The sequence below is a fragment of the Spermophilus citellus genome, assembly GCF_964194105.1.
Source record: "Spermophilus citellus genome assembly, chromosome: 13".
In the NCBI taxonomy this organism is placed as follows: domain Eukaryota; kingdom Metazoa; phylum Chordata; class Mammalia; order Rodentia; family Sciuridae; genus Spermophilus; species Spermophilus citellus.
In genome coordinates, this window is record NC_138193.1 from 58,116,182 (window position 1) to 58,134,973 (window position 18,792).

The 18,792-nt window shown below is 40.5% G+C and overlaps 1 protein-coding gene across 1 annotated transcript in view; it reads right to left on the minus strand.

Annotated features, from left to right (window-relative positions):
- Positions 1 to 7,179: 7,179 nt before the first annotated feature.
- Positions 7,180 to 18,792, minus strand: part of ANTXR1 (ANTXR cell adhesion molecule 1) — a 225,371-nt gene continuing 213,758 nt past the window's right edge. The window contains exon 18 of the mRNA XM_081264451.1: positions 7,180 to 8,955. Coding sequence (XP_081120577.1) covers positions 8,695 to 8,955 — 261 coding nt within the window. The 3' untranslated portion in view covers positions 7,180 to 8,694. The remainder of the gene's footprint in view (positions 8,956 to 18,792) is intronic.

Sequence of the window (18,792 nt, forward strand, 5' to 3'; positions counted from 1 at the left end):
TATTAATTTTTCAGTTTTCGGTGGACACAACATCTTTATTTTATCTTTACATGGTGCTGAAGATTGAACCCAGCGCCCCAAGCATGCCAGGCGAGCACATTACCGCTTGAGCCACATCCCCAGCCCAATATATGTTATTCTTTATATTAATATGTTTATTCACACACACACACACACACCCATTCATGTTATGAATGGACAATTTTTTTTTTGTTTTTCTAACTAGTGTTGACCATTTCCTAGCCAATCTATTGGTCTTTTAAAATTAGTTATAATAATACTTTAATTAGTTCAAATATTTAATTCTCATGGAATTTTTAGGTAGTTTATTATCCTTTAGATATTTTAAAAGTTGTAGATAGACATAAAATACCTTTATTTTATTTATTTTTATGTAGTGTTGAGGATCAAACCCAGTGCCTCACACATGCTAGGCAAGCACTCTATTTTAGATAGTTAATTGTATTGTTTCTAAATAATAACAATTTTTTTCTTTCTCATTTTTTAATCATTTATTTATTTTTAATTGATTTTTTTTAAAAAATGACTTCTTTCTCATTGTTATAATTACTTTTTAATATTTATGGCTTTATTGTATTGGTTGGGACCAAATATAGGTGGTGATCATAGTGATGGTTGAAATCCCTTTCTTGTATTGATTTTAAAGGAAATACTTTTTTTTTTTTTTGTATTGGGGATTGAACCCAGGGACACTTTACATCTGAGGCACAACCAGCCCTTTTAAAAATTTTTGAGATAGGGTCTCACTCACTAAGTTGCTGAGGATCTCCCTAAGTTTCTGAGACTACCTTGTACTTGGTATCCCCCTGCCCCAGCCTCCTGAGTTGCTGGGATTACAGGCACGTGCTACCACACCTGGCTTAAAGGAAATACTTTTACTATTGAAATGTTAAGTAGAATATTTTCTGTAGTTTCTGGTGGCTACTTTTTATGAGGTTAAGAATTTTTTTCATGATGTTTAACTTGCTAAGGAACTTACAAAAAAATTTTAAGTCAATTATGCTAGGACATAATGCCTAGACAGGATACCCCCCACCTTTTTTTTTTTTAAACTAATGATTCAAGATTGGATAAGGATCTCTTAAAAGCAAATATAGAAATATAACATAAAAGTGCTGATCACTACATTAGAATGCTGTGAAAATCAACAGAAACAACAATAACAGAGTGACCAGGGGCCATTAAAACTGATCACTTGTTTCAGTAGCTCCCCCTGGGGTTGAACTCAGGGCCTCACAAAGGCAGACAACACTGCCACTGAGCTAGGTCACCTGCCCTAATCCAGTGTCTTTCACAGGAGTAGTGAAGACTTCTGAGAAGTGTAGAGGTGGGATCAAGTCCCCCTGGATTTCTGTAGATCTTGTTCTTTGTAGTGATTATCTCACTGGGATAGCTAGAACATAAACACTAGCAATACCCTACAAATGCTCTTTAACCCAATTTTGCCCAGAGTGAAAAAGGCCTTCTAGGTTTCTCAAATGAAGAATCTTCTAGGCCTTCTATTCTATTTAGCTTGAGAAAGGACTATCTGTGGTAAACATATGCCTGCTCAAAGTAGTAAAGAAAGTTTCTTTCCAGGGAGAGAGTTTGGGTCCCGCATGACTTCCCTTCAAAATGGGTTTGTTCACTTAGTGTGTGAAATCCACCATCTTTGCCACCATTTGGAAGAGGAAGTGAACAGAATTGAGTCCAGGCAGGAGAAGCCCATTCCTGCAATTTTGGATGAAGGGGAATGCCTTTAGGTCTTCCAAAAACCACTCTTTGGATTTATACAAAATATTTATCTCCACAAAAGTTTGGTTGGAAATGCAGGTTAATTTCAAACTTGTTTTTTGTAGTATTTATAGGTGTTCCAAAATGTTAAGAGCAAAAAGATATGAGCTCTGAATCCTACAAAGTTGGAGTGGCATTCACAAGGACAGATATGTGACAGCAGAGGCTGAATAGATTTTCGTAAGCTATTCTTGGAGGTACACATTTTTTTGGAAAGGGTTGGTCATGGGTTATTGACGGTTCTCTTGCTTTATAAATTTTCCACGAGAAGAAAGTCAAGTTTTTTGCACTCTTAGCATTCACAGCTAATATTTCTTGTACTTAAAGAAATGCAAGAATGTAAACTACTTAACCAAGGGGAAATGTTTTATTTAAGAGTTACATCCATTTTAATGTTTACAAGAAAATCCCAACTAACGGTGACTGTTGAAGTCCTGAATGTGCACAATTAATTGAACTTCTTTGAACAGAGCTTTGCTTAGAGCTCTAGAGTGACAGACAAAATCTTGTTATCTGCTGATGTTACACTGTGAAATGGCTCTTAAAAGTAGTTAAAGGAGATGCTGTACAAAATTAAAATGTCTGAAGTTAAGTAGGAAGGGAAGAAGCTATATAACTTGGTGACCAATTGCAATGTTGAGGACAAAGGAGAGACATCCAAGATGACATATGGTGGGACTTCTAATTTATTTAGCTATGATTTACTTCAGGATGGGGGTACAGGGGTTCCAGTGAACACAACACAACTGCGGTCAGAAGGAAAACCATCTGTTCTGCACATACCAACTCTATACCCTTTTATCAAGCCTTCGGTGACTGTGAACTTGACCTTGTTTACAATGTGCACGTGGGCAAAGTGTTATTCTGACTGTTTTCTATCTAAGTGATATGCCATAAATCACAGATTTATCTGAAGACAGAAAATGGGATTTAGTGATGAACAATTGTGGGTCTCAGACTCTGGCTCACTGTGAGCAGCCAGTAAATGATCTTATTCCTTTCTTTGGTAATTCATTTCTTTATTTAACTTCATACACCGGAACACTACTCAAGGTATTTAAAGTGACATCATAAGAAAAATGATTGGTCATGTAAGCAATATGTGGAATTTCAAAATTTGTACCATAGACAAAATAGTTTTTTCACTTCTAGTACTTACCTTCCTGGTTTTGTTACACTTAAATATAACCAGGACTTATTCTGATGTAAGGAGTAAGGTAGGGGCTCCAGGTTTTGTTTTTCTTTCTAAGTTGCTAGCTGATTTGCCAATGTCTTGGCTGGGCACAGAATCACGAGCCACCACACAGCTTTGTAGATTCAAACAGCAATTCTTTATTCCCGAACTCACACCGGCCTCCACACACGCTCTGGGGCAATCCCAGTTCTCCTGCTGCCCAATTCACCTACTCCACGAGGCTTTTTTTCCAATATCCCATTTGAATCTCACGAGAACTCATCGGGAACAAGCAGCAGGAACACCCTAATCCCAGCAGCAATAATCTTCAACCTCCAACTTCCCTAAAACCCCTATTGTCTTAAACCGGGAACGCCCTAAACCCAAGGACCGGGATACTTCCTCAAACCTGATCAGCTCTAAACCCGGATCCGCCTTGGTCCTTGAGCAAGGTCACCTTACATGCAATGTCAACAGCGAAATCCATTTAACATGGGGTACGCTAGCAAGGAAATTTTGATGCGTCATTCCTACTTGGCAATGGCCCTCAGCACTGATTATCTCAAAAACATATATTAAGAATGTCATTTAAATGCCCTTCAATAGATGAATGGATAAAGAGACTGTGGTACATATACACAACGGAATATTACTCAGCATTAAAAGAGAACAAAATGATGGCATTTGCAGGTAAATGGATGGAGCTGGAGAATATCAGGCTAAGTGAAGTAAGCCAGTCCCCCCAAACCAAAGGCCTAATGTGTCCTCTGATAAGTAGATGCTGATCTGTAATGGTGGGGGGCAGGCATGGGAAGAATGGAGGAACTTTGGATTGGCAAAGGGGAGTGGGGGAAGGTAGAAGGCGGGGTGGGGGGACGGGTAGGAAAGATGGTGGAATGAGATGGACATCATTACCCTAGGTACATGTATGACTGCACATATGGTGTGCAACCAGAGAAACAAAAAGTTGTGCTCCATTTATGTACAATGAATTGAAATGCATTCTGCTGTCATGTATAACTAATTAGAACAAATTTTAAAAAGGATGTCAATTAAAAATGTGCACATGCCCAAAGATTATTAAAGTGAATATTAATGAAATTTTGGAAAAAATTATGGCATGACTTTCTATTTACAGATGGTTTTATTCCAATTAAGATAAATTCAATGCTTATAATAAATAAATTCAGGAGCTAGTAAGAAATGTTCTTCTCCCTATGAAAAATTTGAATGGAGGAGCTGAAATGAAGCTGTTAAGAGGAATACAGTTAAGTTGTATCATAAATGCAGAAACAATAAAAATATTTTAAGTATTTTCTACAGCATTATCTATAATGCGATCTGGGTTCTTGGACAGCTACAAATCTCTGGACTCTGTCAGTAGAATCATAGTTACCTTCCTGCTTTGGCCACCAAACATAATCCTAACAGACAGAGTACATTTTTTTTTTTAAATTTATTTTTTTTGTTCTACTTTGTTATACATGACAGCCGAATGCATTTCAGTTCATAGTACACAAATGGAGCACAATTTTTCATTTCTTTGGTTGTATACAAAGTAGAGTCACACCATTCGAATCTTCATACATGTACTTAGGTAATGATGCTCATCTCATTCCACCACCTTTCCTACCCCCATCCCTACTCCATTCCCCTCCCTCCCCATTGCTCTATCTAAAGTTCCTCCATTCCTCCCATGCTCCCCTCCCACCCCCATTATGGATCAGCATACACTTATCAAAGAAAACATTCAATCTTTGGTTTTTTGGGATTGGCTTACTTAGCATCGTATTATCCAGCTCCATCTATTTACATACAAATGCCATAATTTTGTTTTATTTTAATGCAGAGTGATATGCCATTGAGGCACAGTATATTTTTTGTCCATATTTCTGTTCTCACTTTTTTACTTTATTGTTTCATTTAGTAAGGATCACTTTTTTAATTTGAAAAATCATTATCATAGATAAAAAAATTTCTTAAAAATATATATATTTTTAGTTTTAGATGAACACAATACCTTTATTTATTTTTATGTGGTGCTGAGGATTGAATCCCGTGCCTACCTCTGAGCTACAACCCCAGCCCAAATAAAGAATATTTTAAATGTTGAAAGAAACGACAGTAATCAAAATAGTTGAGTTTCGTGAAGGGTATAAAATAATTTGAGAAATGTAATTTAATGTACCAACTGACAATTATTTTATTACAATGGGCTGCATTTTATTTTTATAACACACAACCAGCAAAAGAATTGATTTTAGGAATTTATTTTTATTTTTTTTTACAAAAGCAATTTCCAGCAGGGTTTGTCACTATACAAGTTCAGCCCAGTCTCCTACAGCACGGTACAGTGATAACTTTTTTTTTTTTTAATTTTTATAACAAAGACATTGAATATCCATAACTGAATTATCACAGAAAAAGAAAGAGAAGAGTTTAATGTTAAGTGTATTTAAAAACTCATATTCTAATTCTTTTAAATTGGTTATCCAAGTATGATAATATAGCAGAGCTCAGATAACTAGGAAAGGCAATTGACTAGAACACTCCATTCCCACCTCATGTGCATTAACAGGCTTTTTGCTTTCTGTATCTTTATATAGTTTGCACACTAATTCAACCCATTTTACACAGCATTAATTTTTTTAATTGAATTGGCACTGGACCGGAAACCGTTGCTTATTATCTCATAATTATTATTTTTTTTGATGGATTATCCCCCATCTGATAAACTGCTTGCAACCTAGTATATACATGACAATTCAAGATCATCTCTGCTCATTCTAATCACATTTACAATGAGGTTACCCAAGGCTAGATATCCAAGACAATTAATTTATCCACCAACCCTGCTCTTGATCTTGGTAAAAGAGAGACCTTGGGTCTCACTGAAGTGTGTTACCCAGTTCCAGGCAAGAAACTGCCATTTGGATGTCAACAGGAGGAATCACACTTCTTAGCAAGCTTCTTACGAATGCTGTGCAAACAAGGGTCTCGTCGTTTCGGTAACTGTTTGTACATTTATAAAAGCAATACAGTCATGGGAAAAACCAACAAGCACAGCTTGGTAGAAAAACCTGCCATGAAATATCATTGGCTTTATAATAATTTACTACAACTGTTCTTTTTATTCACAATGGATAGGAAATGCTTCCATCTAACACATGGAATACGAATATATACAACAACAAAAATTTGGCTTTTATATAAAAAGAAAACTTTGTAAGGACAATAACACGGGGCTTGAAACAATAATTTTGTGCAGTTTCCTGATCACAATCATAAGTCTCTTGTCTTTCACAGGGAATGACACAGAACTGATAGATTTTTTTTTTTTTTTGTTAAACCAGTTGAAGAATTTTCCTGCCTGTAACAGCCTACTACAAGAGTATTACCTTGTTCATACAGTGTATAGAAATTTCTCCTTCTTAACTGTAATTCTGAATGACTAGGGATGATTTGATGGGTCAGTTTTCAGAACAAACCCTGCTAATCCTTTTGAAAATCATCATGTATTGGAAGTTCCCTATTTCATCAAAACAGTGTCGCCACAACCTCTTGGAAACTGCACAGGGGCATCTGGCGGATGCTGTTGAGATCCTGAAAGTCGCCTTCTCACCTGAGGCCCGCCATCTTGAGGCACAACAATGTTAGCTACTTGGCTTGAACTTTCTGAAGGCCGCGTGAGTGAGTCATGCGGTAGTGGTGTGGGGGTGGGCTGTTTTGTACTGCCAGCAGTCAAAACAGCTGCCTTGGGCTCAAAATCTTTATGCTGTGAGCCCAGGGAACCCATTCGTCTAAGGAATGGTTTTTCTGGGGCCCAGTCATGTCACTGCAGGTGGCTGAGACATTTTGACCCCTGTTTCATGAGGGACTACACTAAAAGAGGAAGCCTTGTGTTCTAAAAATAGACAATGCAGTAGGGTTGGATGAGGGGGAGAAGGTTTGCTTTCCTAAGTCTTGAAGACCACCTCTGAAGTGGCAGCCATGGGATAGGGCTTGAGGTACAGCTTGGAGGTGTCAGTTTGGTGTTGGCACTAACCTTCACTCTCCTAGGTTTACTTTTCTGACTGTACCTTTTATGCTGGTGGGCTTCCGGTCCCCCGCCCCCCAATCCCTATGTGTTCTGGCTTTCTATGGTAGGGATGCAAACAGGGTTTATCACTCTGAGTTCTGACTAGTGAGTGGCAGGTCTTCAGAGTTGTGAGGGAATGAGGCTGGCTTAATGAGCTCTCCAGGGATCTTTGGAGACCACAGCCCAATGCACTAATTGCATATTTTCTGTTTTGTTCCAGAGAAATTTTAAGAATATGAGGGAGTTGGGACAAACTTTTAGGACCTGTGGAAAGCTGGAGGGGGAGATCATTTTGAGCAGGTCTTTGACAATGACCTATTTTTACCTGTGGGTGATACAACTCCATGATTAGCAAGTGACTACAAGGGTTACTGATTAAGAAGATTCAGAAAGACTTGGAGAGATGGGTGGGTCCCAGGCATGGTGGGTACTTCAGGCAGAGCATTTCTATGTTGCATACTTGTGTAGTTCCCTTCGCTGAACAGCGATGTTATCTGTGAGCATATTGAAAAGCCAAGGAGAAATAGATTTGCATCTACACACATCTTTTTTTGAGAACCTGGGAATAATTTCCTTATGTCAGGACTGTGGTCTCTCAGCTCTACCTTGACATCTCTTTATCAAGAAAGAAAAAGTAAAAACCAAAACCAAAACCAAAACCAAAAACCAGTGATATCATATGGTAGGTGCTAATGATGCTGTTTTGGGAAGATCCAACTCATTTGTCTCGGGAAAATAGGTTCAATCACTTCATCCTATCTCTAGTGATTTAAACCAAAGCCAAAGCTTGATTTTCAACATGAGTCATTGACAGGTGGCTCTGCCACAGTCTGTTGATTTAGGGGATCACATCTGGCCAAAGCCACCCACCTCTAGCTACTGATGGCCTGTGGGTTTTAGAAACTGTCTGAAGCTCCCATTGATACTCCCCTGCCTACACGCTCAACTGATTTCACTTACTCATCAACATGGCAACATTCCCTTTCCCATCTGAAAACACCTGCTCCCTTCCTCACCTGGAAACTGGGAGAAGTTGAAAGGAGAACAAGGCCTATGTTTTTATACATCTGTAAATCCCAGGAGAACATCCTTTTGGGTACCTGTCTGATGTTGAGTTTCTTGTCACCCTGGGGACTCCATGTGTTTCCAATGTGGCAGGCAAAGGCCTCCACCTTCCGGGGCGGTGCACAGGGGTGAGGATTCCTTGGTTCCTAGGCCAAGGATTCGGGGTCAAGTCACTGAGGTGGAGTGGAAGAAGGAGGGTGGCATTGAGAAACCCAGCAGTGTCTTTTCTTATCTGTCTCTGCATTTTGCTCAGCATTTTCTTTCTGTTCTCCGTGAGACACAATCCTGCTGAGAGCATTTTGGCAGTTTCACTGCCTCTGGAACCTTCGAGAGGCGATGGGTGGCTGGCTATAAATGTGGCTGCAGTTGCAACATCATTGTATTCAGGCAATTCAATATTTCTGTTTCTTTCCGCCGATCACAATTGTCAGTGTATTGGCATCACCAACCAATTTTTAAAGTGTGTGAGCATCAGTGGGCTTAATTACCACTATCTCCTCTAGCTGGAGAGACTTGTTCTAACAGCACAGAGGAGCCTCCTCCCCGAAGTTTCTGAGACAGCCCAGAGCATGGACTTTGGGTTCTAGACCGAAGGCCTTGGAGGAGGTCGGGAGGGGGGTGGTGCCCTGTTGGGAGGAGGAGCCTGAGGAGGGGGTGGGAGGGTGGAAGGGGGGGAGGGGATGGGAGGTGTGGGGGCACTGGGGGGAGGGGGAGGGCAGTGGGGAGCAGGGGGTGGGGGTGTGTAGATGGGGGCAGGGGGTGGGGAGGTGGTGTGGTAGGCATTGTTGAGGGGATACTTGGCTGGCTGGTTGTTCTTGACTCTGGTGAAGTTGATACAGCGCCCCTAGAAGAGAATCAGAGACAGATGTGTGAGCTGATGGCCGTTCAACAGGGCAGGTGGGGAGGCGACTTGAAATAAGTGTGACAGTAGAAAGCAGCCATGTTGCCAGTGAGGGCGCTCCACTGGCATATGGTGACATTATGACAAGGTAGTCCCCCCTAACCCCAGTTCCTTAGACTGTGTTGCAAAATTATTTGTTAAAATTCATTTTTTCCTGGAGTCTTTAATTTTCTTAAGGTAGTGGTGGGGAGGAGGGGAGAAGGACTGACCTTAATGGACGCAGGGGGTCAAGCTGTGTATAGAGGTCACTGTAGTTAATCTCAACAGCCTTGCCAGCCACATGTTATAACCAAGTGTCCCATTTCATAGATGAGGCTCAGAAAAGTCAGACCCCTTTGCCAAGGTCACACAACCCAGAATAGACTTCAGAACCTTCATTCTCCCTGCTATATGACGTTGGCTTCTGAGAACAGGGCCCCGAATTTTATAAACCAAAAAAAAAAAAAAATTCTAATCACACTCCTGGAGGCAGGAGAAGGTTACAATGGAGTATTACTCAGCCATAAAGAAGAATGACTTTATGACATTTGCTAGTAAATGGATGGATATGGAGACTATCATGCTAAGTCAAATAAGCCAGCCCACAAAGACTAACGGTGGAATGTTCTTTCTGATATGTGGACGCTAACCCACAACAAGGGAGGGGTAGAATAGAAGTTCAGTGGATTAGACAAAGGGGAATGAGGGGAAGAGAGGGGGGATAGGAAAAGGAAAGACAATGGAATGAATCTGACATAACTTTTTTCCTATGTTCATATATGAATACGCCATAGTGAATCTCACTATCGTGTACATCCATAAGACTGGGGTCCTAATTAGAATAAGATACATTCTGTGCTTGTATAAATGTATCAGAATGGACTCTATTATCATGTATAAGTAAAAAAATACAATTAAAAAAACATTCAAGTCTAAAGCCACCCCCAAGTAGCCCTGTCTTCCAGGGGTGTCACCTCTCCACCCTCCCTCACCATGGATTCAGATTCTTCTGCCCAAGGTTGGTTCTGTGAGGGAGTCTCCTGCTGACCATGCTTCCCTTTTAGGGTGCAATCCCCCTTCACTTTCCCCCTAAGACTCTTTCCTCCTTGCAGGAACAGGTGTAGCTCCTATGAACTCCAGGCCTCCCCTGGCTTCTCAGGCTTATGGGAAATCAAACTGTTGTTTCTACTGTGTGTCCTGGATGCTGTCAGAATCCCTCCCATGGGGACCAGTTGGGTCACAGCTCTCTGAGACAGCGCTTCCCCTCTCTCCTTGTCCTGCTCATTTAAAGTTCATTACTGTGATGGACTATGTCAGAGGCCTGGGACTGTTCCTGGTCTTGTTTGCTAGATGGATGCTCATCCTATGGTGTTGGACCCTGAATGTGGGGCATGTCCAGAGAGCCCAGAGGTTCCCTTTTAGATCTTTGGGAAAGGACCTGAAGGAGAGGGAGGCTACAGCACTGAAGGAACAGTTGGCTCTAGGACTAGAGGGACATGTGGGTGTGTCATTTGACACTTGGCTCAGGGACATGCTGCATGCTTGTGGGAAATGACAGGGCTGAGCAAACCCTCCCTCACCTGTGCCCCTCCCCACTCATCCTGAAAAGTCCCTTGTTCTCCACACTCTTCCCCCTGATAACTTCAGCTTCCACTGACCCTTTGCTCCTCTAAGTTCTTCTCCAGTTATCATCTAGACCAACTTTGGGGGTGTGGACACTCCAGATGTTTTATCTGTAAATGTCTTGCCTCCCTGGCCAGGTGGGAAACTTCCACCAGGGAGTGGCCTTGTTTTGGACTTTGGACTTTGATGCTCCACAACCCAAAGCTTCATGGGCTGCTTGCTCTTCATGGTAGGGAGACTCGGTCAAAATGGAGTTGTTGCAAGAGACTAGGGCAAAGCAGGGGCTTGGGCAGCATTAGCAATAAGCTAACATTCCTTTTCAAGACCGGGCATTAGCCAGTGAACCTTGGTGAGGAAAGACCAAGCTTGACTGGGCTTGGTTTGGGAATTACAAGTCCCTGTGTAGCTGTTTGCACCCCGTTTCCTCTGAGTTTGCAATTCATAAAATTAGGCCAGGGCCTCACATTTTGGGGTTCTGCTTGGGGGTCCACTAACTGCAGAAGTAAGTTGTTGTCATCTTCTCACTATCTCACCCAGTATTCCAGCTCAGGTTCAACTTTTTCAGGCTTTACATTGGTTTTGTAACTGAGGAGTATAAATTCCCTGCCATCCAAGCAGCCGTCTTTTATAGCTTCATAAATCCAAGCCACAGTTAGAGTCTATTTATGATGCAGGATAAGCTCTTTCCTTCAAGATGTTATAGCCTGATGGTTACCATCTGTGATAAATTCCTGTCATGACAACTCAGAGTGGGGATTTACTGTACTATGTATTCTGCCCTTCATTCCTAGACATCAAACTCCTACCAAGAGCCTCAGAGAGATTCATTTCCTTTAAGGATGAAGGGAAATTCTGAGTCTGGGGAAAGAACTGCTGGTACCTGGGCTCAGGTCCCCATCTGGCTGCAGATCTCTTTTGATGCTGGTCTCTGGGCTGGGCAAGCAAGGAGATAAGAGATCTGGAAGTCCACTTACTGGTTCCATCCAATTGTGACCCTACCATTTTTACCAGAGGCTGTTCTGCCCATAGACAGATCAGGAGTCTATAAGCCATATTAGGATCCCCCAAATAATTCACCAAATAAAAGATGATCTCTCCTATCTGTCATCTGAAGATGGAACAACAGAGGGTTATGGGAATTGGGACACAGGAAAGGCAAGGAGGCGCCCTTCCTATACCCTGGAGGTACACCCACAGGTCTCCTGCACCAGAGCACTGGTATCTGGCTATTATGGACCCGAGGACAAAAATAACTGAATATAAAAGCCCAGAACCCCCATGAACAGACAGGGGGGTGGGTGGAGGCAAGCTCACAGCCTTGTCTCCCACCCTTGGTGGGACTCCCCACAGTGTGACGTGGGTGGGGATCATCACACCACCTGCCACTTGCAGACATTCTGAGAGTTCCCTTAATCACTGCTGGTGAAGGGTCTGGAACAGTGCCCTGCATCTCATGCCCTGCTCAGACACAATAATGACTTTGTCTACAGTAGGCAGCCGGTTGGAAGTCCTGTCAAGTATTCTGATTCCTGGACTCAGCAGATGCACCCCTGGGGCAATTTAGCATTTTCTGAGTGAACTATAATGTCTACACCCTGCACCTGGCTTCTATAATAAAATTGGTAATCCGGGGGGAAAAATGTAGCATGGGACGTGACTGAAGCAGCTTCTGGTGCTCCCTTTTCCTCTCCCATTGTTATATAACTCCTGTAACTTATGTCCTATAGGACCTCCTATGGTGGTTTGCAAATACAGTTGAAAGGATGATACATTTCCATGTATTTATCTTCCTGAGAAAAGGTGCAGACTCAGCAGATGCACGGAGGGGGAGTAGGGTGGGGGGGTAGGGGGGGCAGTTTACAGTAAGACACAAGGTCTCTATAAGAAGGGTGTGGCTACAAATTAAGTTCTTAAAACCTGGTGCCAGAGGCGCCAACACAAACGCTGTAACACTTAGACCATATAATTGGCCTAAAGATCAGTTTACACGACATCATTTTTTGCTTGTGAGAGGATAATAGAAAGGCCAGATGTTCTCGATGTCATATATGCCAGCAAATCTGCACCAGTGTTTGGTTAAAAGGTTGCTAGGATGATTGGAGCTCTCGCTTCACAACATTGGTCTTTGGAACCCAGTTAACAGTACTGTTTTTGGGTGGTTTGATTCAGATCCAAGATTCGGCTCTGACCTCAGTTTACCTTGCCTTCCTCATTTAAAAAGCATGAATGTTGATTATTTTCACACATTAGCAACAAAATACTCTGATAAAATTCTAAGAAGAAAATGCAGTATCTCTTAAGAGATCAGGAGGATTATTAGAAATGCCCAGATACACCATCTTCTTTATTATCAAAACCGTATGTGCTGAGAATCCTCATCTTGATTGTACAGAAGGAAACAGGTCTCATACCCATTTAAATAACTTGCCAAAGACTACACAGTCAGGAAGAGATTGAGTGGGACTAAAACTTAATTCTACTTGCCTTAGGAATTTATCTCCTTTTTAACTGTATTAACCTGGATATTGATGATAAGATATTGCAAACAATTTCTTGAAGGACTTGTAGCTATCATCCCACAATATAGCACTTAGCCACAATCAATCAGCTCTTGACACAGTTGTCGAGAGAAATTTCCAGAATGTTAAGTCTGTAAATTACTCTCTAGCTCAAAATTCTTCAATGGCTTTCCTAACGCCTTTATTTTTTTAATTTTTATTTTTTTAAAATTTATTTTAATTAGTTACATATGACAGTACAATGATCTTGACATATCATACATTTGAATCAAATAGGGTATAATTTCTCATTATTCTGAGTGTACAGGTTGCAGTATGACCAATGTGATCCTAATGCCTTTTAAATAAAATGCAAACACCTCCAATAGCATGTGTAACCCTTTTGTGATCTGGTCCTTGCTTACAGCTTTCAGGTAATTTCTTATTCTTTTCTGGCAGGGAGTCTAGCCAGGCCCATCCTAAACCATCCATAAATACTTGTTCAATGAAAGAATGTTAACATGGCACTTGGTATTGTTCTCTGACTGTTTCTCATTGTCTGTGGTTGGTGAACATCTCTGAGGCATGCTCAAGGTCTCCTCTTGAACCTAGTGCTGCTATAAACATTGCAAAGTTCAAGTTGGCACTCAACAAACGATGCTCCCAGACCTGCAGGTCTCTGAGTTGGAGCAAGATTTCTTAGAAAGTTCAGATTTCCTCTGTAAATTTACATTCTCAAAATTTCAAGGGTCCATTAACCCGATTATGAGTTTAAGGATCCTTATGTTACCTCCCAGTGTCCTCTTTGACCATTTCTAGGCTCTTAACAGAGGAGGTCAAGGATCCTAGATGCTCCCTTTGTTTTTCACATTTCAAATGTTAACATGTTGCCTTTAAAAGTACTTTTTGGATTACTTTTTATTCATACTCCAAAGAAAATGGCCCTTCCATAAAACCCTGCACCCAGATCAGAGGGGACACACTCTGAAACCACTATGGCAGAGTTGGGATTGTTGACCAGGTTCTGGCTCCTTCCCAGGTTTGGACTGCAGACATTGATGCTCCAGTGAGCAGAAAGGAGACTGGCAGCTTGGGACTGTGGTCTGCCTAAGGGTTGGCTAGCAAGTGATCTGCCAGCGATGTCCACTGGAACCTCAGGCAAGACACTTTCTCTCTGTGGGCCTCATCTCCTTCATCTGCAGAATAAAGTTGTTGCACTAGCTAGACGGTGTCCAAGACCTTTCAGCCCTAATATTTTATGATTCCATCAACATTAAAGTGGCTTTGGAACCCTTCACTTGGATATATTAATTTGAATTCTTCTCGGGCAGCCAGTTTGCACATCTTTTTGTATTTCTTAGTTTGGCTAACTCTTTGTATTGCATATTTCCCAGTTGTTCATTTGATTTGGGAAATATTAATAAATTGGACATTCAAAATTGGAAGCTTCACCTTCTGCTCTTATGTTACAGTGGTGAGGATTCAGGTCCGATCTGGGCTCTGAATTTGGGTTTGTGGGAGAAGAGCTCTGGGCTGATTGTGTGCAAAGGACTAGCCAGGGGTGAGCTCATGTGTGCTGAGTGTTATGAAACATCTGTTTGGGTATCAGGCACGCTCAGTGGAGAGGGAGCTGGCCTTCGGAGATGGTTAAAAATATGCCATGGCTCCCACAGATTAAACCAAATAGTTTCCTATGAACAGAGGTCATTTAAGGAAATCGGATTGCACAGGGAGAATACTAAAATAATTAGATGGAAAAAGCATAATATATATGCCAAGTTTCCTCTGACAAATACCTTTTTTTCTGCTTGGCCTAGTTCTCCCATTGATTGTCTTCTTTGGAGGGCTATAGGTCTTTCTCAAGTTACAAATGGATGGGGTTTCCAAAGTTTGTTCACAAGCCAGTTGTTTGGAATTACGAGCATAGTTCCTAATTTAAGTCACTCTTGTAGGTGGGGGCAGTTCTCAGGCTAGACCACAAAAGCTCACTGGCGTATTGAAGGCAACTGATGTAATCTGCTGAAGTTGGTGCCCTAGTGATGAGAGGATGGAGGTCTGGGTTGGGCGACTTAATGGTGCCTTCTCACCTGCATATCATTCTTTTCATTTGTTAATGCAGAGTGCACGCATCCTTCTGATAAGTGGCTTCCAAGTGCGAATTATGTCCTAGATATCTCATAAGTTACTGTAGACAGTGATAACAAAGTGTTGATGTGCTTGCCCCCATGAAGAATATAGTCTAGAGATAGAAACAGACAGTAGTCAAATGACCTCAAACAGATCGACCCCAGCAACCAAATTTGTGATCTATGACCCTGACCTTAGCCATCATTGACTGAACCAGAGGTGGATGCCTAACCTGAGCTAGGCCAATAAGAGGATTTAGAATGACCACAACTGATAGGCAGGCAGGCAGGCAGTTAGAACTGATTTTTTGAGAGGGAATTAAGTGGGGACTTGACTCATTCTTCTGTCAGAGAGAAGCAGAGAAAGTTCTGATTCTACTTCTGAAAGATCCTTCATTTCCACGAGCTCCTCCAACTTTCACTGTTGCTCATCTTCTAAAACTGAAGCCACCAAGAAAACTAGTCTTCTGCCCTCAGCCTTTCCCTTCTACATTGATATACTGGTTTCCATATAAAACACACACACACACACACACACACACACACACACACCCTCTCACACTCAAAGCTATCTGCCTCTTTAAACCCTGCAACACTTCCCCATCTTCTATGGGATAATATCCAACGTCCTCAGCATGAACTGGCCCCTGAACTACATTTCTCTCAGCTATCCCATGTCCTTTTCTTTCTTTGAACCCTACACCTTAGCCTCAGTCAATCATTTGAAACAAAACCTGACCACACTCTGGCTTTTCTTGCAACAGCATTCATGTCAGAGGCTAATTCTATAACAGAGACAAAATGGCACAGCCACCTGCCTTGGCTCCTCCCCAACACCGAAGCCGGAGCCAAGGCAAAGAGATGGTGTGTTGTGAATTGTGATTCCGGAACCTTCTCTCAACTCTCTTTTCTCCACCTCAAACTTGGCCTCTCTCTAAGCCTCCTATCTAGCTCGCCTTTAATGTTCTGTCCATGGAAAAAGATCCAAGGGCAGAGCTTGGTTATTTGATTCATTCTGCTGACACACATGTTGGCATGCTCTCCATAATAACGTCTTTGGATGCCAAAACTAAGGGTAAGATGAAAGCGCAAAGGAAATATTTGGTAACACAAGGAAACTAGAAAGATGAAGGAATGGGTAGAAATAAAAATGGCATGTCTTTAGTGGGACACGTATAAACATAAGGTTTGTCAAGGATTACTCCTGAGATATAACTTAACAATAAAATCCCCCTTTTTCATCTGATTAAAAGCTTCATATTTGTTGAAAATTTGGAAAAATACAAAAACGAAAGAGGAAGGAAAAAGAATTCTAAGTAATAGCAGTAAGAATTAACATTTTGTGCTTATTCTTTCAGAACACTCACATGTATTTACAAAATTGGGATCATCCTGTACAAAAATTAAAAAAAAAATGCTCGGACCATGTCTCCCTGCTGTTTTCAATGGCTGCATAATCTTCTATCACATGGAAGCACCAAATGCAGTTATTAAATTTTAATTGTTAGACATTAAAATTCTAATTTGTCTTCATTATAAACAATGCTGTGATAAAAATCACCTATGAATGAGTATTTTCATACATCCATCAACAATTTTAAGATGCATGTTTAAGGTAGAATCGCTGGGTCAAAATCTATGCATATTTTAATAGTTTTGGATTATACCATCAAATTTTCTTCTAAAAGAAAGAAATATTCATTTGTAGCCCCAAAGCTATTTATGGTAGCTTCTGTTTCCCTGAAGTTTCACTGATAATTTTCTAATTAAAAGTTCTTCCAACTGAACCCTCAGAAGGGATGTATCATTATGTCCAACTTTGTTTTTTCATTACTGGTGAGACGAAATACTGTTTAGATATCTGCTCGTTAATCCTTTGTTCTTCACCCTTAAAGACTTGCTTGCTCACACACTTTGCCCACTTTCTATTCAGATTTTGATCTTGCTTTTCTTGTTAATTTTAAGAGCTCTTTGTGTATGTGTGTGTGTGTGTGTGTGTGTGTGTGTGTGTGTGTGTGTGGTGTTGGGGATTAAGCCCAGGGCAAGCACTCTATCAACTGAGCTATATCCCCAGCCTGATCTTAAGAGCTCTTTATAGTGTAATACGGAGTAATGATGAAATCTTGCTATGTAAGCTACTTTTTTTTTTTTTTGGCTTGTGAGTTGCCTTTTGATTTTGTTCATGGTATAGACACAATATCTTTATTTATTTATTTATTTTTATGTGGTGCTGAGGATCGAACCCAGTGCCTTACAAGGGCAAGGCAGGTGCTCTACCACTGAGCTACAGCCCCAGCCCCCTCAGGGTATTTTTTTGATATTTAGAATACAAACATTTTTGTAGGGATGGTCATTTATATCAATCCACAGAGTCTATTTTGCATATGCTTTAGAAAGTCTTTCTGAGGCTAGGGAGGTAGCTCAGTGATAGAGCACTTGCCCAGCATATGCAGGGTCCTGGGTTCAATTCCTAATATTGGGGGAGGCCTTCATTATTCTTCTTTTCCTAGTTATTTTATAGTTTCATTTTTTCTATGTTTGTAGAATATAGTCTCTAAAGCCAAAACTACTAGGATCCAAAACTTGTGATATATTGGAAAATTAACCTTATTCTTTTTTTTTTTTTTTTGGTAAATTTTCTTTCCTTTCTTTTTTTTAAAAAATTGCTTTTATTTTTTAAATACATGACAGCAGAATGCATCACAATTCTTATTACACATATAGAACACAATTTTTCATATCTCTGAATATAAAGTATGTTCACACCAATTCATGTCTTCTTACATGTACTTTGGATAAGGATGTCCATCACATTCCACCATCATTGCCAACCTTCTGCCCCCTCCCTTCCCCTCTCACTCCTCTGCCCTATCTAGAGTTCGTCTATTCCTCCCATGCTCCCCCTCCTATCCCACTATGAGGCAGTCACCTTACATCAGAGAAAATATTTGCAATTTGTTTTTTTGGGAGGGATTGGCTAACTTCACTTTTTAAATTTTCTATAAAATGGGGTTAAATAACTAGTTCTGTCTCATAAGATTATCATGAGGATTAATTGAAACTATGAATAACTTTGAACAGTGTCTGACATATAAAAGTACTCAGTAAATGTTAATTATCATCATCTAGAATATATTTTGGTAAAAGGTAAGAGATATGAAGTCAGTTATAATTCATCTTGTTCTAAACGGTTAACCAATTGTGCCAATCCCACCTACCATCTTCCAACCAATTTAATGTTACCCTAATCACATGGTAAATTCTCATTAGTTCTTATATTAGTTTCTGGCATCTCTGTTCCATATTTCCAATGTATCTGTCCATATCTATAGCAGCAGAGTTCCAATTATTATAGTTTTATAATATATTTTAATATTTATACCATAAGAATGACTTTATTTTTCCTTTTCAAGATTATCTTCACTATTCTCAGTGTTTATTCTACCACTTTAGCTATTCATAATAATTTAATTCATGGGTCAAGTTAGGGAAAGTGGACTTTTATATTATTATAGTTTCTCATCTATAAATAGCACATTCAAGGAAAGATGTGT